The sequence below is a fragment of the Anomaloglossus baeobatrachus genome, chromosome 9 (genome assembly GCF_048569485.1).
Source record: "Anomaloglossus baeobatrachus isolate aAnoBae1 chromosome 9, aAnoBae1.hap1, whole genome shotgun sequence".
Lineage (NCBI taxonomy): Eukaryota > Metazoa > Chordata > Amphibia > Anura > Aromobatidae > Anomaloglossus > Anomaloglossus baeobatrachus.
This window is the reverse complement of record NC_134361.1, coordinates 226,452,637-226,479,032: the sequence shown is the minus strand read 5'-3', so window position 1 is coordinate 226,479,032 and position 26,396 is coordinate 226,452,637. Positions and strand designations below refer to the sequence as shown.

The window sequence follows — 26,396 nt, the reverse complement described above, 5'->3', positions numbered from 1 at the left end:
CTCTCGTTGTAGTACCATCTGTGGCCACTACACAGTGTATGGCGCTGTGCTACCTCCAAGGAGCTGATTGTTGGGAAAGTCTCATCCAATCGGAGGGGAGTGTCTTGGAAAACCCCTTTAAGTGAATGAGTCCGCTATGCAGTTGGTGTGACTACCGGCCATATCAGACCAGTTGTGCCTCCCGAGACCCCAATTACGTTAACACTAAGTGCATTGCGTTAAATAGGATGTAGCTAAGGTCGGCTTCACGTGTCCGATGGCCACAGACCGGCCGTGGGTCTCCTGACCCCAACTCATCGGGCATTAGGTAGAAACTAACAGACTGTGGTAGCCACAGTCACAGAGGGAATAGGGCAAGGAGGACTTTACCTGGTCGCTTATTTTTGGATTCTGGTACCAGGAGGACCCCTTTTTAAAGCACAACTGGAACACTTTATTCTCTTCTTTATGGACTAAATGGATGGAACATTCTGGATTTATACTGATTTTACTTGCACAACTGAAAAACTCGTAACGGCCCCGTTATGGAGGAACGGAGGTACAAAAAAGACCCTTCTGTAGGGTCTGAAACTGCAAGAGGGGCCTGTCCTCCTTCTTACGAAGACGTAGCAATTTCTCCTTGAGGATGTGTTGGCTATAGGGGGGCGTCTATCATCTCTGATGTACTGTGTTAAAAGACTCTTAAAGGGGCTCTTCCTTTTATGTTTTGAAAGTTATATCTACATTCTTCCAGAAACCGTGCCACTCTTGTGTAGTGGCTGCTTCTGGTATTGCAAGGTCGGCCTCCTACAGGGTACAGGACCAGAAACTAGGGAGGAGTGGTGCTGTTCTAGGCTAATTTCACACTTGCGTTGAACGGCATCCGTTGCATTGCGTTGTGTGACGGATGCAACGGATGCGTTGCATATAATGGCGCAACGGATTGTACAAAACAACGGAAAGCTTTTTTTTTTTTTTTTCTTCTTCTTTACAGTTTTACTGGCAGCAGACTATTGTGAACGATCAGCTGATCACTCTCAAAAGCTGGCTTGCGGGCGCTCAGCTGAGCGCTCTCATATGCCGGCTGCCGGGTGCTCAGCTGAGAGCTCTCACATGCCGGCGGCCGGTTGCTCAGCTGAGCGCTCTCACATGCCGGCTGCCGGGTGCTCAGCTGATCGCTCTCACATGCTGGCGGTCGGGCACTCAGCTGATCGCTCTCACATGCCGGCGGCCGGGCGCTCAGCTGATCGCTCTCACATGCCGGCGGCCGGGCGCTCAGCTGATCGCTCTCACATGCCGGCGGCCGGGCGCTCAGCTGAACGCTCTCACATGCCGGCGGCCGGGCGCTCAGCTGAACGCTCTCACATGCCGGCGGCCGGGCGCTCAGCTGAACGCTCTCACATGCCGGCGGCCGGGCGCTCAGCTGAACGCTCTCACATGCCGGCGGCCGGGCGCTCAGCTGAACGCTCTCACATGCCGGCGGCCGGGCGCTCAGCTGAACGCTCTCACATGCCGGCGGCCGGGCGCTCAGCTGAACGCTCTCACATGCCGGCGGCCGGGCGCTCAGCTGAACGCTCTCACATGCTGGCGGTCGGGCGCTCAGCTGAACGCTCTCACATGCTGGCGGTCGGGCGCTCAGCTGATCGCTCTCACATGCCGGCGGCCGGGCGCTCAGCTGATCGCTCTCACATGCCGGCGGTCGGGCGCTCAGCTGATCGCTCTCACATGCCGGCGGCCGGGCGCTCAGCTGATCGCTCTCACATGCCGGCGGCCGGGCGCTCAGCTGATCGCTCTCACATGCCGGCGGCCGGGCGCTCAGCTGATCGCTCTCACATGCCGGCGGCCGGGCGCTCAGCTGAACGCTCTCACATGCCGGCGGCCGGGCGCTCAGCTGAACGCTCTCACATGCCGGCGGCCGGGCGCTCAGCTGAACGCTCTCACATGCCGGCGGCCGGGCGCTCAGCTGAACGTTCGGCCACCGAGAGACAAAATAAAGTTTGTGATTTTTTTTTTTTTTTTTTTTTTAAATCCTATGGATTCCGCTGCTCAAAAAAAGTTACATGCTGCGTTCCTTCCGCCGACGCAGCGTCAAAATAACGACGCTGCGTCGTCCAGCGGATGCAACGCTGACACTTGCGTTAGAGTGCGTCGTCCATACAAGTCTATGGAGAATAGCGCAGTGCGTTAACGGACTGCGCTATTCTCCATAGTGACGGACTGCGCTGAACGCAAGTGTGAAAGTGGCCTAACTAAGAAAGCAAATATATAGGTTGTTTATTATTAATAATAATTAATAATAATATTTTAAAGGAGGACACTGGGCAAAATGTAAACCCTGTTCTGGCCAGTGCCCATGCATCGGAGAAGATGTGAGGTTTGGTTTGGCAAACAGTCATCCGTCCTATCCACCTCCACCCCCCCATACACATGCACGCTCGGTTTGGTCGGGCTTGCATGTATTCTGCATAGGGAAAGGGCGTATGTGACTGGCAGATTTCTCCGGGTGGGGAAAATGGATCTGGTGTTCAGTTGAACTGGTCCGATCCGAATTCCCTGTCTCCCCCTCATTACAAAATTATCTGTCCTGGATAGATTAAACACATTAGATGGGCTGCAAATTTGAGGTCCAGACTCTTATATTGACCTCAATGGTCCTCAATATCAGATCAGTGGGGTCCGGCACCTCCAGCTGTTGGCAGAGCCTGTTGCGGTCTGATATACCTAGTGTACGGAGTGGGAAAGCCACAGCGCCATCCAATGTGCAGTGGCCATTCACGGGTACTGCACATCAGATCCTATTGAAATGAATGGGAGCTGAGCTACAGTCTCTAAAAGGGACCACAGCACATTGTATTGAGCCGTGGCTTTTCTGGCTTCGCTGGGTGCCGGGTGCCGGACCCCCACTGATGTATATTGCTGACCGGCTATTACTAGATCAGATCCCTTTAAGAAGCACATTCATGTTCTTAAATGAATGTTTTCAAAATTTTGATTTTATTTGTTTTTTTAAAACGATTGGTATTAAAAATTGATTTTTGGGGTAACCAAGTATAAAGGGATTAGTGATCCTGCTGGGTGAGGTTTCACTTTAGGCCCATTTTGCCGTATCCGGCACACGCCAGTACAGTGTAATACAGTACAATGGCATCGCGGCAACCTCCGGTCACATGCTGTCATGTGGCCGGAGCTTACCCTGCTGCCATTGTACTGTATACATATACACTGTACTGGAGCGTGCCGGATCTGGGAATCTGGTGAAATGCCGGATGTGGGAAACGGGCCTTAGCTGTAGGCTCCTATACAGATGAGATTAAAGGTGGCCAACGCTTCTGATTTTGGCAAGACCGGCCGCTCATCTGATGTGTACCGGGAGCCATGCGTCTCTCCCCGAGCAGATGATGTCGGGGTACAGACGGATCGAGGCGCTGGAGTGTCAGAGGCCCATCCTTTTTGTTTTTAGGGGTCATAAGATGCTGCCAGATATTTCTGGCAGCGGCTTTACTCGGAGTGTTCCCTTACCGCCGAAGATAGAAAGGATCCTGATGCTTAATTAGCAGGAATATGTATCCTGGCCCAGTATTGCCGCCATAGTAGTCGTCGCCCAACTTTCCCAGTAATGGATACAACTAGAATTGGCAGAAGACGACGACTCCGATATATGAACTTATTAGTTATTTTTACGAGTAATTTCTCGTTGGTGTTAGTAATGGAAGTGCCGTTTGTGAGCACTTCTTGTCTTATTTATCCTTGTAGGAGGTTGGAAAGAAGATTTAGAGACGACGCCACCGTTTGTAAGATGCTGTGAAGATATGGTACTGAATTTATGTGACTATGGCTGGCGTGCAATACCAGACATGGCCTGCAGACAAGAGTGGCGCCGATTTGTCTTATTTCAGGTCTTCTGATGTTATAATGTGAATAGCAGATTCGGGATCACTTGTGTCTGATCCGTAGGACACGTTTAATTGCATACACGTCAGCATGGCATGGGATCCCGATTCCACATACCATCCGGACAGAGCTGTCATGTCTTACTTTTTCCCTGTCTATGCAGTGAATAAAGAAAATACCTCTCTACCTCCAACAGCCTGTGCACCTTCTTTCTATGCTTTGTACAGTATGGAGTTTAGGGACTTGGTGCATCTTGGCGCTGCCAAACATTTACGTGCCCCTTCCCTCGACTTGTTTTCCATCTATCTCTGATCTTTTCTTGTTCTGTGGATCAATAGTGGATGTTATTCAGTGGTTTGCAGGCAATGAATTATTATTTATTATCCATGGCGCTTTACAAGTGAAAAGGGTATATATAAAAACTAGTACAACAATCATTAACAGTACAAAACAGACTGGTACAGGAGGAGAGAGGACCCTGCCCGCGAGGGCTCACAGTCTACAGGAGGAGAGAGGACCCTGCCCGCTAGGGCTCACAGTCTACAGGAGGAGAGAGGACCCTGCCTGCGAGGGCTCACAGTCTACAGGAGGAGAGAGGACCCTACCCGCTAGGGCTCACAGTCTACAGGAGGAGAGGACCCTGCCCGCGAGGGTTCACAGTCTACAGGAGGAGAGAGGACCCTGCCCGTGAGGGCTCACAGTCTACTGGAGGAGAGAGGACCCTGCCCGCAAGGGCTCACCGTCTACAGGGAATGGGTGAGGGTACAATAGGTGAGGACAGAGCTGGTTGCGCAGTGGTGTACTGGACTGAGGGTTATTGTAGGTTTGTTGGAAGAGATGGGTCTTGAGGTTCCTCTTGAAGGTTTCCACAGTAGGGGAGAGTCTGATATGCTGAGGTAGAGTGTTCCAGAGTATGGGGGAGGCACGTGAGAAATCTTGTATGCAATTGTGGGAAGAGGAGATAAGAGAGGAGCAGAGAAGGAGATCTTGTGAGGATCTGAGGTTGCGTGCAGGTAGGTACCGGGAGACTAGGTCACAGATGTAGGGAGGAGACAGGTTGTGGATGGCTTTGTATGTCATGGTTAGTGTTTTGAACTGGAGTTTTTGTACAATGGGAAGCCAGTGAAGGGATTGGCAGAGAGGAGAGGCCGGGGAGTAGCGAGGGGAGAGGTGGATTAAGCGGGCCTCAAAGTTTTGGATACATTGGAGGAATGCAAGAGTGTTGGAAGGGAGGCCAGAGAGCAGGAGGTTGCAGTAGTCGAGGTGGGAGATGATGAGGGCATGTACTAATGTTTTTGCTGATTCTTGGTTAAGGAAAACACAGATCCGGGAGATATTTTTGAATGAGAGGTCAGACTTGCAAGCGGTTTTTATTTTTTTTTACTGAATATTTTATTACATCTCACTTTTTCTAATGTCCCCAATGTCAGCCCCGACACATAAGACCAAGGGGTTATTTCAAAAAAGCCATAACTGTGCCACTTACGGGGACGAAACCTCTAACCGTGACGTCAGGATTATTTAGCATCGGCATAACCAGATGCTCCTAGTCCTTTTAAAATTCAAGTGCTAACCTAAGCATAGGATACTAATATTCGAGAGCAAAGCTCCGTAAAAAGAAGCACTCCAGGGTCCACTGCTACATTTTATCTTCTGCTTTTGGTGTGGAACCACGATGGCGGTCTACCGGCCTCTCTGATCGCTACTTGATGAAGGAACGTCTACCTGTTCGGAAGTAGGATTCAATTTGTTCCAGAGTCCGTCCCTTGCTTTCTGGCACAAAGAAGTAAGTGAAGATGACGCCGCACACACAGATGATGGTGAAGAAGAAGAAAGGAGTCTCCAGATTAAAGGTGTTCTGGGAAAAGAAGAAAACTAATCAGTTTACTGTGACATCAAGCATAAGACTTTCTAAAGAGACCTAAGGTCAGAAAAATGGAACCATGTCTACACTACATCGCCATCCCATTACCTGTAGTTAACAACAAAGACTTGGACATTAAGGTCGTTGATTGATGAAGGCCTTCAGAGATCTTAAAGAAAAGTCAGACCTAGAGGCCTCCAGATCCTTCTCTAGTGGCCGATGCCAGAAAATTAGCTAAATTTTAATGTCTTGGAAGAGGATAAGGTGACTCTCTCCCAATTGAAAACGCCTACAAGCTCTGTTCAGCCAAGAAAGCATGGAAAGCCAACAGCTACTGAAGGTGTATCGGTAACTTTAGGGTGAGAGACCCTAGTTCTTTACAGGATGCGTGTGTTGAACATAGATCGGACACAACCAAGAGAGCCAAGGTACCCCCTCCCAAAAAAAGGGCTCAAAGGTCTCCTAATCAACAAGGTCACCTGAAAAGAAGATATTGTACACATTTTATAGAATAGACTTCAACCAAACCAACAGGAACTTGCTGTGTAGAACCCATGGCACGGCACACGTTCCTTCCCTGATACCACAACGGGCAGGAAAGCTTCCGTCAGTACAAAACCGGTGATCCAGCTGATAACTACACAGAGCCCTGACGCCATTCCTCGGGCTTTCAGTGGTAGGATCTCAGACATGAGAAGACAAGTGATCGGTCCCCAGCCAAAAGCATAACCTGAAGAGGGAGATGGCGTTAGGACAAAGAACCGGGTACTGAGAATTACGATTAATCAACTTCCCACAGAGAAATACTATTGCATCAAACCCCTTAGGAAATTTCAGATTAGAAAAAAAAAGTGTGGACGCCACTTTCAGGATTCTCATCTCTTGGCCAAAGAGTGGTTACAAAGAGCGTCTCACTGGAGGACTCATCCTGTCCTGCACAGAGGCAACCGAAAAAGGAAAAAAAATGTCTTTGTGTAATGCATTGTATCCCTTGTAGAGGCACTGCAAGGTTTCCCTACAGATTACAGCTGATCACTGGAGGACACAACAAGAGGACACTTGGTCGAAGGACTCTTTTTCCAGGTTGTCGATGGACTCCTTTTACAGGTCATTGAAAAACTTCTTTTACAAGTCATCGATTGACCCCTTTTACAGGTCATTGAAGGACTTTTTGCAAGTCATCAAAGGACTCCTCTTCCCGGTCGTCGAAGGACTACTCTTGCAAGTCGTGAAAAGGATTCCCTTTGCAGGTCATCAAAGGACTCTTATTATTTACAAATTGCCGATAGGCCAGAGTGTTTTCGATTATAGAGCTGTGATACATTTTTGGGCTCAAAAGGGTACAACAGATTATTTCATAACTTTATAGGCAATGCAGTGACATCTACATCCTGCTGCCGTCCCCATGGAGGGGCACAGAAATCCAATGACCATCTGGTGGTCTCCAGCACGTCAGACCCCCATACAAGGTCTTCCTACCGACCTAATGGTCACACTAAGACAAATTACTCTCCATAGATAGGTGCTGTCCATCTTATCTGTTCACGGCCCTATGTAAGGACTTTATCACATGGAATTGAGTGTACATACCATTCGGTCACTTACCTAATATATACAACATGATACATACAAGAGGGATGATTTCCAAATAGTTAACATGAGCGTCATGGGTGTGTGGGTCATTTATGGTTATGGTCAGGCTGGTGGAATTGTTCTTCATGTCTGTGAAATGAATGTACAAGCCCATGGAGAGCGAGGACACCATCATCAGAGAACCTGTCATACGAGGTAGAAGAGATGGATGAGGAGGGCACCATGGGTGGAGTCAATGGAGAAGCATTGATGGGGTTCACATACTTACTAGATATAAAAAGGAGGATTTTCCGGCCCACTTTATCCATTGCCAAAGCTGCCACGAGCACAGAGACCAATCTCACCAGTCCAACCAGGGCAGCGTCATATCCGCCTCTCTAGAAGAAGACGCCACAGGTCAAGCATCGACTACCGGACGACCGGCACCCTCAAACATCTCGGAGCTGCAGGATTGTCCTCACACATGATCTATCCCTGTCTGGACGCTGCATTGTGTATGTTATCTCTGTAGATACGGTGTGACAGCTCTCAGTGCGGTAGATACTGTGTTATCTCTTTTTGAATCCGATCATTTTTAGTAAGCAAAACCACTGGCCCTGTGCGCACTTGCGGGTTTTTGCCATGGATTTCCCGTGGATTTGCTGCATGTTTCGCTGCAAAAAATGTTCATAACATCTCTGCAGTGATTCACCAGCAAATCCTATGGGAAAAAAAAAAATGCTGTGCGCACTATGCAGATTTTGACAGCTGCATGTTTTGCTGCGGGATTCCTGCAGCAAAAACAATTTCATGTCACTTCATTTCCACACGTCGCTGCGGCATTTCACTCCATTGACTGTAATGTAATCATGAAATCCCTCAGGGAATACCGCAGGCAGAAAATTCTGTGCGTTTCATTGTGTTTTCCTGCTCTATTCCCTGCAGTATTTTGCGTTTTCGGAACATAATGTTCATCACTGCCTGCGTCTTGCAGGGAAGTGATGTCATTATGACTGACAGGAAGAGGAAGCGGAGCAGCGAGTAATCACACACATATCCGACACAGATACAGACATATAGAATACACATACAAATCAAACGTATATATAAAAAAAAAACAACCCGTGGGCTCCGCTGTATTTTTACCGTCCAGCCGAGGTAAACACACAGCAGTGGCCCGGTATTCTCAGGCTGGGGAGGGCGAGGGCCAGGGTTAATGCCCCCCCCTTCCCGCAGCCGAGAATATCAGCCCGCAGCTGCTCCGGGACTGTCGCATCCATTATGCGACAGTCCCGGAGTGTCCCCGGCTCTTCCAGATTGACGTGATGCTGTGGCAATCCAGGTAATAAGGAGTTAAATGGCAGCGCATCGCTGCCATTTAAGTCCAGGCTTGATCATGGCAGCGTCTATGAGACAGCTTACATGATTAACCCGTAAGTAAAGTGAAAAAACACACACACCGAAAAATCCTTTATTTTAAATAAAAGACAAAAAAGCACCCTCTTTCACCACTTTATTAACCCCTCCTAACACACAGCTCTGGCGTAATCCACCGAGGTCCCACAACGCTTGCATCCAGCCGCGTCTGACACACTGTACTGAATGCAGCCTCGTAATGACACTGCAGAGGTAATTACAGGTCATTTCTCACGGTCGCTAATGTGAACACATTACCGCTCGCGAGAACTGCAGTGTCCTCACAGGGACTCTGTCTATTTATTATCTATCTATGCTTCTATCTATCGATCTATCCCTCTATCCCTCCCTCTATCCCTCCCTCTATCCCTCCCTCTATCCCTCCCTCTATCCCTCTATGAAAATGACCTTTTTTTCTTTCTTTCAATGTGCTTTATTGCATTAAATGCATTAAAACACATGTACCATCCTGCGGAAAAAACGCACCGAAACCGCACCAAAACGCAATATAACGCATGCGGATTTCGGTGAGGTTTTTTTGCGGTTTTTTTCCGCGCATGCGGAAATCTTTAAGAAAATTCCATTTTCTAGTGCGCACAGGGCCTTACACTCCGTTTTCCTTTTTTGTTTCTCCAATCAGGGAGAGGAAACAATAAGATAAGATATTGACATAGCTATAGGTTCGTTCGACAAAGACAATGTATATGTGTGTGTGTGTGTGTGTGTGTGTGTGTGTGTGTGTGTGTGTGTGTGTGTGTGTGTGTGTGTGTGTATATATGTATGTATGTATGTATGTATGTATGTATGTGTATGTATATATATATATATATATATATATATATATATATATATATATATATATAATTTTGTCATGCTCGGACTAGGGGAGGTCTGACGTGAGGCCAAAAACACAACTAAACTGGGAAATACAATGACAAACATTGGGTACACCAAGGACACTTTACAAACGGAGGGCCCTAGCGCTAGTGAGAGTAAAGATGGACGCCTCCTCCACTTACCTGCCACTGTACCCTGTACTTTTAGCCAGTCCCTATACAAGTTCCTCCGAGCAGGAACCTGAAGCCCCGACTAGACCCTACAATAGTCCCTGGCTAGGGAGTGGGCAGGTTAGGGAAGCTAGTCTCACCACTACACTGAAACAGCACACCGGGAAAGGAAGATAGACAGGGAGCACAGACCACATCAACTTGCAGAGGGGGCTCCACCAGCTCCTTCCTCCAAAACTAGAATCCCAATGAATCAAGAATAACCAGCCCCCTCTGCTGGTAGCAGAGGGTATTTAAAGCGACTGGATATGGTCTGAGGCTGCTGCAAAGCAAACTAACATTAAGGGGTGCTTTACACGTTGCGACATTGCTAGCGATGTCCAGCACAATAGCACCCGCCCACGTCGCGCATGCGATATGTGGTGATTGCTGCCTTAGCGAACATTATCGCACGCACATACCTGCTCGGCGACGTCACTGTGACCGCCGAACAATCCCTCCTTCAAGCGGGAGGTGCGTTCGGCATCACCGCAACGTCACTAATCGGCCGGCCAATAGAAGCGGAGGGGCGGAGATGAGTGGGACATAACATCCTGCCCACCTTATCCCTTCCGCATTGCTGGTGGACGCAGGTAAGGAGATGTTTGTCATTCCTGCGGCATCACACATACAGCGATGTCTGCTGCCGCAGGAACGACAAACAACATCGTATCTCCTGATGTAGCGACATTATGGAAATGAGCGGCCGTACACAGATCAGCGATTTTTTTTACGCTTCTGCGCTCGTTCATCGTCGCACTTAGGATTTACACGTTGCGATGTCGCTACCGGCGCCGGATGTGCGTCACTAACGATGTGACCCTGACGATATATCGGTAGCGATGTCGCAACGTGTAAAGCCCCCCTTACCCTCTCTATGCCAAAGGAAACAAACCCTCATTTAAATAGCAGAGTCTCACCAGGTAAAGTGAGGCTCAGACCCAGCACCTGTCACTAATCTCTTATAGCAGAGAGATGACCGTGACATATAGATGTCAATTAATCAAAAGTAACAGGAATTGGTATTCACTACCTTTTGAGTCGAAACAATATCCATCTGTTTAACGCTGAATGCCCGGATTCTTTTTAAAGACTTCCATTGAAGGAGAACTCGCCACCTCTCGTGGCCGCCGTTGCACTCATTGATTAGCCTCACTGTGTATTTTTTTCCCTAATATCTAATCTGTATCTTCTCCCTTTTCACTTTCATTCCATTGCTTCTCATGTTTGAGAATAAAGATGATCCCTCTACTGTGACAGCCCTTGAGATAGTTGTAGACTGTTAAGTCTCCTCTCAGTCTTCTTTTTTTGGAAGCTAAACCTTCCCAGGTTCTTTAACCATTCCTCGTAGTCCACTCACCATCATGGTTGCTCTTCTCTTAACTTGTTCCAGTTTTTTGGTCTTTTTTTTTTTTTAAAATGTGGTGCCCGGAACTGGACGCAGTATTCCAGATGAGGTCTGGCCAAAGAGGTGTAGAAGGGGAAAATGACTTCATCTGATCTAGACTCTGTTTCTCTTAATACATTCCAGAATTGTGTTTGCCTTTTTTTTTGCTGCTGCATCACACTGTTGACTCCTGTGCAGTCTGTGATCTTTTTGCATACCCAAGTCTTTTTCACCCATTCTGTAGATGTTATTTTCATTTTTCTTGCTCAAATGTAGAATTTGCCTACCTGAGGCCTTGTCAATCCCATACTTGCTATTTTTTTTTCAATAAGGATGCTATGAGATACTTTATTAAATACTTTTCTGAAGTCGAGATATACTATGTCTACCACATTTCCCTGATCTACCCAGTCAGTAATTCCATCATGGAAGGAAATTAATTAGTCCGCGAGATAGCCTTGATACCTGAGGCTTAATAATCAGCTTGAGATTTGTGGACCCTGAATGTGACAACTGTGTTGGTGATGTATGGCAGATTCATACTATATGGTAGTATAATTTTTGGATACTGTATGGGGGTATTATTTAGGCATTACATGGCGGTATTTTACATATGGCTGGCAAAGCTTCTACAATAGGATCGATAAGAACTGTAGGATGGTGGATATGTAGTGGAGATATTGGTAAGCTCTTAAGACAATGGATCTCACCAGAATGACTTTGGTCCTGTTAAAGATGGGCTCCAGGTAGGTCAGTATTATGGTAATCCCAGAAAATTGCTGCAGACACCTCATGAATACGGCGATGAGGATGGGCTTGTAGTAGTATGGGTCGGAGAGCTCGGCCCAGGTGAGAGAACTGCTCTGGAAACAGATATACATCGTCAATCATCTCAACCATCACTCCCATCATCCATCCATTGGCGGATTATAACTCCCCCTGGAGCCTTACCGCCTTCAGGACGTTTTCCTTAATCCTATGGAATTCCCCCCTGTACGCCGTGTTGGGGCCGCGGAGCCAGACCAGCGCCTGAAGAGCCTTCTCATCCTTACCCTTAGATATTAGGAAACGAGGGGAGTCGGGCATGAAGCAGAGGAGGAAGAGCATCAGCAATACGGGGACCTCACCGGCTATTGCCAGCCAACGCCAGGGCAGGATCAGCCCTTGGAGGGGGAAATGGAGGGAAGAAAGGGTTAAATAAAGATAAATGATTGCATTATTAATCATAACTAAATGATAACATCACTAAGACTGATTTGCAAAGAATGAAGGTCCCTATTGATCGTGGTAAGAAACTGAAACACAAAACTTTATGAAAAAGTTCTAAAATTATTTTTTTGGGGTCGGCAAATTAGAAGATAAAGTCAAGACATCGGCGGCAAAAACACAGATATATCATCTATTAAATATATGGAAATTAGACCTACCCAAGGCATAGAGAGCCAAAGCTCCGAGAACAGCCATCAGCTGTGGACATGCCCCAATTGTCCCACGCATGCCGGCATGAGAAATCTCAGATATATAAACCTAGAGAACCCAAAACATCACATATATAAGTGTCACGTCTGGAGCCGCTCATCCTGAGCTCGCTTATTCATGAATAGAATTCCAGAACACAAAGCTATGAATGTGTGATGACTGTCACTAGGTGGCGCTAGACTCTACTAGTATGCAGTAAAGGGAGAGATAGGCCGAGATCATAAACCAGGAGGGCACGACAGTACACAGGGGGGGAAGACAGAGATGAGGTCAAGATACAAGCCGGAGGTTAGGGTTCCAGGAACGTATGTACAAAATACAGGGAGCAGGCGAGGACGTGATCAGGAGAAAGTCCAAGGTCAGAAGCCGGGAAGTCACAACAAAAACGGGAGGAGATCAGGCACAGACTGATTAATAACAGTACGCAGTTGAGAGACCTACACCAGAACCCTGAGCACCACGGGAGCCAACAACACAACTGTAACCAGGAAGTACGACTGGCGGTGTCCTGAGCTAACACCCTCCCTAAAAAAGCAGAGCAATCACCGGGAATGAGAAGCATCTGCGAGAGCCCCGCCCAGGACCAGTGTGGAACGCAGTGCTGAAACAACCAGCAGAGCATTCATCCTGCAAAACGCTCTGCACCATAGGCTCTGCAGGCGAGCATAGCAGAACAATGCAAAATGTCCCACACAACGGAATCATGATAGAATGTTTAGGCAACGTGTACAATTTTTGGCAACCAAGCGAGGGCTTTACACTATCTGAGATAGACCAGATGTCATGGGCATGTATCCAGAGTGGCAAGAAAGCCAGATCTGTACTATATGGCTGAGGGCATGAGAAAGGCTAAGACTCTGCATTGCTAATCAGATTTTTCTGTCTTAAAGGTTTATTCCCCAAATTATGAGTTTTCCCCTATATCTGTGGCGCCCCTGTGGCTTCAGTCGCCACAGAGTATTGCAGCTCAATTAGTTGCCGTATTCACCTCAAGGTAAAGAGGGGGTTAATCACCGGTGTTCCACATTCACACCTTACATAAAGCTTAGGAGCCTCTCTCCGGGGAGCTGGGCTAGGGTAGGTAGGAGGTTGGCCATCACAAAGCATGGGAATTTCCCGGTCACTAGGATAACCACTTGGGGGGCGCGTTCTACTTGGGGTAGAAAAAGGAGCAAACTCACACAATCAGTAGACAGTCTACTCAGGACATTAGTTCTGGGACACCATCACTTTCTTCTCTCTCCACGGGGCCTGGGGCTGGGGGTGCTACCGCTCAGCCCAGGTGCCTCACAGCTAAAAGGACCTCTCTGACAAGGGACTTTCTTCTTCTTTCCAACACCGGTGACTTCTCCTAACTTATCCGGGGTCGGCGGAACCCAACACAGCGGGTGACTAGTACTAACCGGGCAAGCTGCACAGCACAAAGAGTGAGTAAGGCTAGTTTCACACTTGCGTTGGACGGGATCCGTTGCTAGCCGCCGCCTTGAGGAATTACGGTAACCGTTACAGGAAACCGTTATATTCCTCATAGACTTCTATTAGCTACGGATAGCAACGGATGGTCTTGCATTGCATCCGCCCCGCAGCGCATCAGTTGTTTTGACGCTGACCGTCAGTGAGCGTCGGGCGGATGGAACGCTGCATGTAACGTGTTTTTGAGCAGCGGAAACCTTTATTTTTCACTGCGCATGCTCTTTTTTCTTTTTTTTTTATTATCACAAACTTTATTTTATTTCTCGGTGGACGAACGTTCAGCTGAGCGCTCGGCCGCCGGCATGTCAGGGAGCTCAGCTGATCCGCCGGCATGTCAGGGCACCCAGCTGAGCGCTCGGCCACTGGCATGTCAGGGAGCTCAGCTGATCCGCCGGCATGTCAGGGCGCTCAGCTGATCCGCCGGCATGTCAGGGCACCCAGCTGAGCGCTCGGCCGCCGGCATGTCAGGGTGCTCAGCTGATCCGCCGGCATGTCAGGGCGCTCAGCTGATCCGCTGGCATGTGAGGGCACCTAGCTGAGCGCTCGGCCGCCGGCATGTCAGGGCGCCCAGCTGAGCGCTTGTCCGCCGGCATGTCAGGGCGCCCAGCTGAGCGCTCGGCCGCCGGCATGTCTGTGCGCCCAGCTGAGCGCTCGGCCGCCGGCATGTCAGGGCGCTCAGCTGATCCGCCGGCATGTCAGGGCGCCCATCTGAGCGCTCGGCCGCCGGCATGTCAGGGCGCTCAGCTGATCCGCCGGCATGTCAGGGCACTCAGCTGAGCGCTCGGCCGCCGGCATGTGAGAGCGCTCGGCCGCCGGCTATTAAGAGCGATCAGCTGATCGTTCACAATAGTCGGCTGCCGGTAAACTGTAAGGGTCGTTTCACATTTGCGCTATTTTAACGGATTCAGGCTCCGTCATAAACACAGTACAGTTCATTTATTTACAGTGGAAGCGCGACATCATGTGGACACAAGCGGGTACTGCATGACACACACGCGCCATAGTAACGCGCTTCCACTGTAAATAAATGAACTGTACTGTGTTTATGACGGAGCCCGAATCCGTTAAAATAGCGCAAATGTGAAACGGCCCTTAAGAAGAAAAGAAAAAAAAAAAAAGCTTTCCGTTATTTTGTACGATCTGTAGCATTGCGTTGTGCCACTATATGCAACGCATCCGTTGCATGCGTCACACAACGCAATGCTACGGATCCCGTCCAACGCAAGTGTGAAACTAGCCTAAAGACACCTGGAACCGCAGCAATAGACTCTGTCTCTTGATTACCGGCACCGCCACCCTGCGCCTCGGCGCCAAACGTCATCACTACTACTCCTCATCCTCCTCCCCAGGGCCTGCTCCACCTGTGGGGAGCGAAACCATCTCTGGCTGCTACTACCATCCGCCCCGGAGGACAGCGACAGCGGCGGCGGCTAAATCTTTGGCTCTTTGGCCGCGTACCACAGGTGGAGTCACAACATTCATCCTACTACTACTCCCATCATCTTCCCTCTTTATTGGTGTACACCTCGGGGCACAAAGCCTGGCAGGCCACCGCAACAATCCAAATCATCACACCAGCCTGGTGGGGAGTAACGCAGGTACGAGACCCCCCCGTGCCTGATTCACCCTGCCCCCTGGATGCTACATATTCCCTGTTATCCTGGAGTTGTATATTTTGTATCTCCACTCAATTCATTGTGCAATCAACTATTTTGTTTGGGAAAACATCGTCAACTATTAGACTCAAGTCAACTGATCGGTATAGATTATTGATAATGTATTTTTCTCTGCATTAGTAATCAGATTTTTTTTTTTTTTTTTTTACTTATTGTTTACATTATCAGACTGTTCAGTATTATTAATCAGATTTATTTCATTATTATTCAGACTTTACTAAACATACTGTAAGTTTAGGCAGAAAACATTTGTATTCAATTGAACTATTAGTGACAAATCTTACCGGTATAGATGATGATTGTTTTTTGTCTGCATTATTAGATTTTTCTGCATTAGTAATCAGATTTCTCTGTTTTTTGGGGGTTTTTTTTACTTATAGTTTACATTATCATACTCGTCAGTATTATTAATCAGATTTATTTGCATTATTAATCAGATTTTACTAAACATAAGTTTAAGCAGAAAACATTTTAATTCCATTGAACTATTCGTGACAAATCTTACCAATATAGATGATGATGTTTTTTCTCTGCATTATTAGATTTTTCCGCATTAGTATTCAGATTTTTCTGGATTTTTTACTTATAGTTTACATTATCAGACTCGTCAGTATTATTAATCAGATTTTTCTGCATTATTAATCAGATTTTACTAAACAGAAGTCTAGACAGAAAACATCATTAACCATTGAACTATTAGTGACAAATCTTACCAGTATAGATGTTTTTTCTATGCATTATTAATTAGATTTTTCTGCATTAGTAATCAGATTTTCCTGTTTTGTTTTTATTTTTGTGTTTGTTTTTTTACCTATAGTTTACATTATCAGACTCGTCAATATTATTAATCAGATTTTACTAAACAGAAGGCTAGGCAGAAAATGTCTTTATGCCATTGAACTATTAGTGACAAATCTTACCGGTATAGGTGATGATGTTTTTTCTTTGCATTATTAATCAGATTTTTCTGTTTTGTTTTGTTTTGTTTTTTTTACTTCTAGCTTACATTATCAGACTCTTCAGTATTATCAATCATATTTTTCTGCATTGTTAATCAATTTATTTGCAGTATTAATCAGATTTTACTAATCATAAGTCTACACAGAAAACGTCTTTAACCATTGAACTATTAGTGTCAAATCTTACCGGTAAAGATGATGATGATTTTGTTTTCTCTGCATTATTAATTAGATTTTTCTGCATTAATAATCAGATTTTTCGGTTTTCTTTTTTTCCTTACTTATAGTTTAGATTATCAGACTCATCAATATTATTAATCAGATTTTCTTGTATTATTAATCAGATTTATTTGCATTATTAATCAGATTTTACTAAACCTAAGTCTAAGCAGAAAACGTCTTGAACTATTAGTGACAAATCTTACCGGTATAGGTGATGATGTTTTTTCTTTGAATTATTAATCAGATTTTTCTGTTTTGTTTTTTTTTTTACTTCTAGCTTACATTATCAGACTCTTCAGTATTATCAATCAGATTTTTCTGCATTGTTAATCAATTTATTTGCAGTATTAATCAGATTTTACTAATCATAAGTCTACACAGAAAACGTCTTTAACCATTGAACTATTAGTGTCAAATCTTACCGGTAAAGATGATGATATTTTTTCTCTGCATTATTAATTAGATTTTTCTGCATTAATAATCGGATTTTTCTGTTTTCTTTTTTTCTTTACTTATAGTTTACATTATCAGACTCGTCAGTATTATTAATCAGATTTTCTTGTATTATTAATCAGATTTTCTTGTATTATTAATCAGATTTTACTAAACCGAAGTCTAAGCAGAAAACGTCTTGAACTATTAGTGACAAGTCTTACCGGTATAGATGATGACGTGAGTCCTCCGGCCAGACCTGTTAGTATTCTGCCCAAAAGTAACATTGAGACATGTTGCGCGCTGCCCATGAGCATAAAGCCGACGGCTGCAGGAAAAGCCGAGAACATGATACTTAATTTACGTCCCAGGCGGTCATTCAGGAACATCGAGCTTATCCCTCCGACACAACAACCGAGAGCAAAGACGGACTGTCCAAAAAAAAAAAAAGAAATGAAATTCATAACCACTCTGCTTTCATCTAATAACAGCGCCACAGCTGGTCACAGGCTGTGTGCGGTATTGCAGCTTAGTCAAAATAATTTTAATAAAGCCAAGACCGAAATTGAAAGATACAAAAAGAGAAAAGCTCTCTACCCCAAACCATGACTTTTCGGCATCTGTAATGTGCAAGGCTGGATTAGCATCATCATCCAGAACCGGCAGCACCGGCGAGGGGTAAACCAGGCCATAGCCGAAGGAGAAGTTACCAAGAACAGCGGCAAAGGCGGCCAAGAACATCCTCTTGTTGTCTAGTGTTCTGTGTAAAGAGGCAAGAACATTATTAAATTATAGACCCCGTCTCAGTGATGGTTCTTGCCATTACATTTGCCACTAGAGGATAAGAGGGGCAGAGTCTCCGGACTTGTCCTCCATGGCTGCAGCGTCTCTGGACTTGTCTCCCATCCAGCACATTTGGGACGTCAGTGACCAGTGATTACACAGGAGCTGCCGGCAGAGGATCTTGATGATTTGCCTATGTGCATGTGCATTCATTCAGTGAGGCAGAACCATCCTCAGGCGACCATTAATAACCTCAGGGATAGCAGCCGAGGCTGTAAGTGTCACGATTTTACTCCGGACCAGAGAAATCCAGATGTTTTGAAAAATTTGTTTCCATTTTTCCATCATTTTCAGATCAGTAACGTCTCCATCCTGTGATTTCCATGATTACACGGCTTTTACTTCTTGGTAGATAAAGAATAGATATAAAATACATAGTAGATAAATAATAATAACAGAACAAGGTAATCATAGGTCATCTGCTATTTGTGTCCAGCTGCTCCCCTGCATATTCCCCTTTTTGTTTTTTTTAAAATCTATCATACGGTTCCAGAGATATCAGCCTTTTTATTTAGAGCTAAATTTCATGGTCTTTACAAGGGGGCGTGGTTAACAGGATAATTATGCAGAGCAGCCTAAAGACACGCCCCCGAGGATCCTTTGAGCCACATCCCCTTAGTAAAGACCATAAACATTATCGTTAAATGAAAAGGCCCAAATCTCTTGTACGTAAGGTCAGATTAAAAGAAAAAAAATGGAGAGAAGGGGAAATAATATATAGAGCAAATAACTGGTCACTTTTCAGCTGGTGACAGTACCTCTTTAACTCTCTGTTGCTAACTACCTGCTGTCTTGATTCACAATGGCTCTGCTCTCGGCAGAGCCATTGTGTCCTAGGTGTTTTCTTGTTGTCTGTATTCTCCGGGTTTAGGCTCGGTGGGAGGGGCCTATTCGGTCGTGCCTCATTCCGGGTGATCACTCTGCCTTATCTGGGAGCTGTTTCACCCGGAATGCCACCAGTGATAGTTCCTCCTCTGCAGTGTACGCTTCTGGTTTTCGTGAGTTGTTCTGATCTTGTCCCGTTACCTTGTGACCCCGGCCCCGCTCTCTCCTCTCTACCTTTGTGTCCTCTTGGCTTCCGACCCCGGCTTGTTCTCTGACCACGGCTCTGCTCCCTTTCTGTGTCTGAGGCTACTTCCTGGCTTACAGACCACCGGCTTGCTTGTCACCTCAGCTTCTCTTGCTCCTCTGTACTGACGTGACCTCCCGACTTCTGACTCTTGGCTTTGTCGACTACTCTGCAGACCATCCCCGCCTTGGTACTAGTGACCCCTAGCAGGCAAGTGCCTCACTACACCTAGGACCTCTATACCATTCCAGTGTACCTGTGCCCCCTGGTGGTGAGTGTACATCTGCCTGTTCTACCTGACGCCGATCTCCTCTGGCTCAAAGTGGTCGCAGACCCCAGCAGCCAATGATTCTGCAGCTTCCGCTGATGTCACGGCTTCTCTGCCATTCAGCTTTGTTGATGGGGCGTTACTGACGATGTCATGATGATTGATAGCCTAAAGGCTACTTTACACACTGCGATATCGGTCCCGATATCGCTAGTGTGGGTACCCGCCCCCATCTGTTGCGCGACACGGGCAAATCGCTGCCCGTGTCGCACAACAGCCGTCACACATACATACCTGTCCGGCGACGTCGCTGTGACGGGCGAACCGCCTCCTTTCTAAGGGGGCGGTCCGTGCGGCGTCACAGCGACGTCACTGAACCGCCGCCCAATAGCAGCGGAGGGGCGGAGATGAGCGGGACGTAACATCCCGCCCACCTCCTTCCTTCCGCATAGCGGCCAGGAGGCAGGTAAGGGGAGCTTCCTCGTTCCTGCGGCGTCACACGCAGCGATGTGTGCTGCCGCAGGAACGAGGAACAACTTCGTTACTGCTGCAGTAACGATTTTTAAGAATGGACCCCCATGTCGCCGATTAGCGATTTTGCACGTTTTTGCAACGATGCAAAATCGCTTATCGGTGTCACACGCAGCAACATCGCTAATGCGGCCGGATGTGCGTCACAAATTCCGTGACCCCAACGACTCCGCATTAACGATGTCGCAGCGTGTAAAGCCCGCTTAACTGTCAGGAGAGTGGCTGTCAATCATCATGACATCAGCAGTCACGACCCTTTCGACAGAACCACCTGGAAGAGGAAGAGCTGCTCAGTTGACTTGAAGCAGCAGAATTGCTGGCATGAGCTATCCATGACTACTCTGAAACTAAACGGGTAGAACAGCCAGGTAGTTAGCAACTACCTGCCTGTTAGTTCTTACATTCATAGTAAAAAAAAAATAAAATAGTCCTGGATAACCCCTTTAAGAGCTAATGAAGCAGCTCTGCTTTCCATATATGGGCAATAAGTCACATGACACTTGGAGCTGCACTGTGTAGACTCAGACATGTTTTACGTGAGATGCAGAGAGGACCGGATGCAGAAATAGACACCTGGCTGGGAATTGTACTAAAAGTGCGTGTAATCTGCCAAAGAAAACATTTTCTTCCCAATCCACCCTATCATATTGCAGTGTTTTTCAAGCAATGAAGGTTGAGATTCAAAATACATAAAGAAGAGACTAGGGACTGCAGGGAAGGGGTTAACAGGGTGAAGGGAGAAATTGAAAGCAAATGACGAGGGGTTCTGATTGGATGAGGTTAGATCTGGTGAGGGAGTGGAGTTAAGATAGGTATTTATGTGTTAACCCAAATGTAACGTGTAGGTATTTGTGTATTTGAAAGTTTATATCTGGCCCACAGAAGAACATCACAGGGTTCAGTAGTAATATTTGCACCTACAGCACATAACTGATGAGGACAGTGATTGACAGCAGCGGTCAAGTGAATGGTGGACTGAATGCAATCCCTATAGGAGTAGTGGAGCCCACCGGAGCAACAGTGCTGGAGCAGTGGAATTCTACCGGTAAGTAATGGTTGTTTCTTCCTTTTATAACATACTTGGGCGGCACGGTGGCTCAGTGGTTAGCACTGCAGCCTTGTGGTGGCTCAGTGGTTAGCACTGCAGTCTTGTGGTGGCTCAGTGGTTAGCACTTCAGTCTTGTGGTGGCTCAGTGGTTAGCACTGCAGTCTTGTGGTGGCTCAGTGGTTAGCACTGCAGTCTTGTGGTGGCTCAGTGGTTAGCACTGCAATCTTGTGGTGACTCAGTGGTTAGCACTGCAGTCTCGTGGTGACTCAGTGGTTCGCACTGCAGTCTTGTGGTGGCTCAGTGGTTAGCACTGCAGCCTTGTGGTGGCTCAGTGGTTGGCACTGCAGTCTTGTGGTGGCTCAGTGGTTAGCACTGCAGTCTTGTGGTGGCTCAGTGGTTAGCACTGCAGTCTTGCAGCGCTGGGGTCCTGGGTTCGAATCCCACTAAGGACAATATCTGCAAGGAGTTTGTATGTTCTCCCCGTGTTTGCGGGGGTTTCCTCTGGGTTCTCCGGTTTCTTCCCACACTCCAAAGACATACTGATAGGGAGTTTACATTGTGAGCCCCAATGGGGACAGTGTTCCTGATGTATGTAAAGCGCTGCAGAATATGTTAGCGCTATATAAAAATAAAGATTTTTTTTTTTTTTACTTGGGAAACTTGTCTACAGTCCAGTGTTTGCCCTAATTTTATCCCCACTGCTCCCCTGCTTATTGTTAATTTCATGTTTGCTTGTTAAATTGGCCATATGGTTCCAGATATATGGAGCCTTGTTATTTTGTGCTAATTTTATTGTATTTGCCAAGAGGGTGTGGTCCACATGATTCTCATGGGCTCCTCGGGGGCGTGTCTTTAGGCTGCTCTGCTTAATTACCCTGTGAGCCACACCCCCTTGGTAAAGGCCATAAAAATTTGCACAAAATAAAAAAAGATCATATCTCTGAAACCGTGTGGCGGAATTAAAAGAAAAGAGAATACTCAGAGGAGGAGAAGGAATAAGATAAGAAAAAGTGTCTGGTTTTGACTTGGTGACAGGTCTTGTTTAAGAAGAAAGAAAGCAGAGAGAGGGGATAAGAAGGATAGGAAGAGAAAGAAAGAAAGAGAGAGAGAAGGCGTAAGAAGGAAGAAAGAAATAAAACAAAGGAAGGAAGAAAACGAAAGAAAGAGGGAAGGAAGGAAATAGGGAAAGGGGAAGAAAGAAAAGAGAAAGAAAGGTAAGGAAGGAAAGAATGAAGGCAGAGAGAGGGGATAAGGATAGGATGAGAAAGAAAGAGAGAGAGGGCGTAAGAAGGAAGAAAGAAATAAAACAAGGGAAGGAAGAAAACGAAAGAAAGAGGGAAGCAAGGAAATAGGGAAAGGGGAAGAAAGAAAAGAGAAAGAAAGGTAAGGAAGGAAAGAATGAAGGCAGAGAGAGGGGATAAGGATAGGATGAGAAAGAAAGAGAGAGAGGGCGTAAGAAGGAAGAAAGAAATAAAACAAAGGAAGGAAGAAAACGAAAGAAAGAGAGAAGGAAGGAAATAGGTAAAGGGGAAGAAAGAAAAGAGAAAGAAAGGTAAGGAAGGAAAGAATGAAGGCAGAGAGAAGGGATAAGAAGGATAGGATGAGAAAGAAAGAAAGAGAGGGCGTAAGAAGGAAGAAAGAAATAAAACAAAGGAAGGAAGAAAACGAAAGAAAGAGGGAAGGAAGGAAATAGGTAAAGGGGAAGAAAGAAAAGAGAAAGAAAGGTAAGGAAGGAAAGAATGAAGGCAGAGAGAAGGGATAAGAAGGATAGGATGAGAAAGAAAGAGAGGGCGTAAGAAGGAAGAAAGAAATAAAACAAAGGAAGGAAGAAAACGAAACAAAAAAAGAGGGGTAAGGAAGGAAAAATGAAGGCAGAGAGAGGGTGTAAAAAGGAGAAAGAGAGAGGGCGTTGGAAGGAAGGGAGAAAAAGAAAGATAGAAAGAGGAAAGAAAGGAAATAGGAAAAGGGGAAGAAATGAAAAAGAAGGAAAGAGAAAAAAAGGAGGGGGAGAAAGGAAAGAAAGCAGAGAGAGGGGGTAAGAAGGAGGAAAAGAAAGAGAGAAGGCGACGGAAAGAAGAATGAAAAAAGGAAGGAAGAAATAGAAAGAGGGAATTAAGGAAATAGGAAAAGGGGAAGAAAGGAAAGCGAAAGAAGGGTAAGGAAGGAAAAAGCGAAGACAGAGGGGGTAAAAAGGAGGAAGAGAAAGAGAGGGCAGAGGAAGGAAGGTAGTAAAAGAAAGATAGAAGAAAAGAGGAAAGGAAGGAAATAGGAAAAGGGGAAGAAAGGAAAATGAAGAAAAGGGAAAGGAGGGAAAGGAAGGAAGGAAAGAAAGCAGAGAGAGGGGGTAAGAAGGAGGAAAAGAAAGAGAAGAATGAAAAAAGGAAGGAAGAAATAGAAAGAGGGAAGTAAGGAAATAGGAAAAGGGGAAGAAAGGAAAGCGAAAGAAGGGTAAGGAAAGAAGCTGTAAGAAGGAGGAAGAGAAAGAAAGAGAGAGTGCGACAGAAGGAAGAATTAAAAAAGGAAGGAAGAAAAAGAAAGATAGAAAGAAAGAGGGAAGGAAATAGGACAAGGGGAAGAAAGCAAAGAGAAAGAAAGAAGGGTAAGGAAGGAAAGAATGAAGGCAGAGAGAGGGGGTAAAAAGTGGAAAGAGAAAGACAGAGAGGGCATAGGAAGGATGGAAGGGAGAAAAAGAAAGATAGAAAGGAAGGAAATAGGAAAAGGGGAAGAAAGGAAAAGGAAGGAAAAAGAAAGAGAGAAGGGAAAGGAAAGAAAGAAGGGAAAGGAAAGAAAGAAGGGAAAGGAAAGAAAGCAGAGAGAGGGGTAAGAAGGAAGAAGAGAAAGAAAGAGAGAGGGCGAAGGAAGGAAGAAATAAAAAAGGAAGGAAGAAAGAAGGGAAATGAAGGGAGAAAAAAAAAGAATATGCATCACAGATAGATCACTCACTTGATATATTCCTTCTCTGCTTCTCTCAGGGCTTTCCCCACAGACTGATAATTTGATTTTTCGGGGTCGCTGAGGAGAGGGCTGTTCTCCATGGTGGTATTGCGGTTAGGTCCAGGCAGATGATGTGGAGGAGTGTCGTCTGCTGTATTTATGGTCACAAAGAACTTCAAGGAGGGGGCACAAGACTGAGAAATTCAAAAATTGAAAGTAAAAGGGGGCTCCTGATTGGGTGAAACTAGTGATGGGGGAAGGGGGGGTTGAAAACAATTAAGAGGCGAGGCGGGGGACGCAGCTCACCTTCTGAGAAGTACACCCTCCACCTTTCATGTATTTCTTTAGTCATGGGTTATTGTGCTTACTTAAGAAGGATGTTTGTATTTTTTGCTCTATATATATATATATATATATATATATATATATATAATAAGGCTGGGGTCAAAGAAAGAACCTCGCCGTTGGGTCATATAGGATATCTGCACTCATCACATATACAGTAATGTCACCCAGAGGTCCTAAGCCCCCCGAAGGAAAGACTCCTCACACATGACAAGGGTGGGCATAACGTCTCCTGAAACCTGGTCACCAGCTTTCTGTCCCAAGCCAGGGCACACTCTCAGTGGCCAGTCCGTTTAGATGGGACGAAGTATCACTATCCAGCCAAATGACCTATAATTTTTGAAGATCTGAAGGTAAAGTATACAGCCTGATCTGGGCTTCATAGTGCACAATCTTTGGATGATATGGATATGTATGAAATTTTCAAGGAATAGTCATCTACATGACCCTATACCCATCATTCATGGCCAAGACAGTGGCCAATGTTGGGCACATCAACATAAGACTCCAGGTCAAGTGACATGACCACATCCATTTACTTTAAACCATGATACCCCCTCCAAGACATAATCGGACCTAACGACTATTATCCAGATGGTGGAATGGACTTCCTTGATAGTGATATTTGGCACTGACCCTTCGTTAACATAGATCCAAGTATGGACCTCTTGGAGGTTAGTATAAGGTGGTGACCCTACTGTCACATTGATGCAAGTACAGACCTCCTCGATGGTGGTATGGGGAAGTGACCCTACTGTCACAAGTATCCAGGTACAAACCTCTTGGGGAGTGGTATGAGGCAGTAACCGTACTGTTACATAGATCCAGGTACAGAACCTCTAGCTGGTGGTATAGGGTGGTGACCCTACTGTCACAAAGATACAGTTACAGACCTCCTGTATGGTAGTATCAAGTTATGATCCTTCTGTGACATATATTCAGGTACTGACTGTCTGGTTGGTGGTATGGGGCGGTGAACCTACGATCAATTAAATCTAGATACAGACCTTCTTGATAGTGGTATAGTGTGGTGACCCTAATGTCAGGGACAGACCTTCTGGATGGTGGTATAGAGTGGTGACAGGTACACACCTTCTGGATGGTGATGCAGTGACCGTACTGTCACATTGATCCAGGTATGGACCTCCTGCATGGTAGTATCAGGTTATGAGTCTACTGTCACATAGATTCAGGTACTGACCTTCTGGCTGGAGGTATGGGGAGATGACCCTACGATCACATACATCCAGATACAGATCTTCTGGATGGTGGTATGGTGTGGTGACCATACTGTCAGGTACAGACCTTCTCAATGGTGGTATGGGGCAGTGATCCTACTTTCACATAGATCTAGGTACAGACTTCCTGCATAGCAATATTGGGTGGTGATCCTACTCTCACCTAGATGCAGGTACAGACTTTCTAGATGAGTGACCCTACTGTCATTGATTCAGGTACTGACCTTCTGTCTGTTGGTATGGGGCGATGACCCTACAATCACATAGATCCAGGTAAAGATATGAGTGGTGGTATAGGGTGGTGACCATACTGTCAAGTACAGACCTTCTCGATGGTGGTCTGGAGCAGTGACAATACTTTCACATAGATCTAGGTACAGACCTCCTGCATGGTAATATTGGGTGGTGATCCTACTCTCACGTAGATGCAGGTACAGACTTTCCAAATGGTGGTATGGGGTGGTGATCATACTGTCAGGTACAGACCTTCTGGATGGTGGTATGCGGCAGTGACCCTACGCTCACATAGATCCAGGTACAGACCTCCTGCATAGCAATATTGGGTGGTGATCCTACTCTCACCTAGATGCAGGTACAGACTTTCTAGATGATGGTATGGGGCAGTGACCCTACTGTCATTGATTCAGGTACTGACCTTCTGTCTGTTGGTATGGGGCAATGACCCTACAATCACATAGATCCAGGTAAAGATCTGAGTGGTGGT

The 26,396-nt window shown here is 46.2% G+C and overlaps 2 protein-coding genes across 2 annotated transcripts in view; one reads left to right on the top strand and one right to left on the bottom strand.

The window, feature by feature from the left end:
- Positions 1-5,572: 5,572 nt before the first annotated feature.
- On the bottom strand, positions 5,573-24,190 carry LOC142251662 (solute carrier family 2, facilitated glucose transporter member 6-like). The gene is made up of 10 exons (XM_075324671.1): positions 24,099-24,190; positions 17,994-18,156; positions 17,621-17,827; positions 12,583-12,682; positions 12,107-12,318; positions 11,866-12,018; positions 7,596-7,704; positions 7,340-7,510; positions 6,319-6,464; positions 5,573-5,728 (listed from the first exon to the last, which is right to left on the bottom strand). The coding sequence occupies exons 1-10, from the start codon at positions 24,188-24,190 to the stop codon at positions 5,573-5,575; spliced, it is 1,509 nt and encodes a 502-aa protein (XP_075180786.1).
- LOC142251664 (uncharacterized) overlaps positions 21,015-26,396 on the top strand; it is a 134,058-nt gene continuing 128,676 nt past the window's right edge. Inside the window, exon 1 of the mRNA XM_075324672.1 lies at positions 21,015-21,152. Within this exon, the coding sequence (XP_075180787.1) occupies positions 21,041-21,152 (112 nt within the window). The 5' untranslated portion in view covers positions 21,015-21,040. The remainder of the gene's footprint in view (positions 21,153-26,396) is intronic.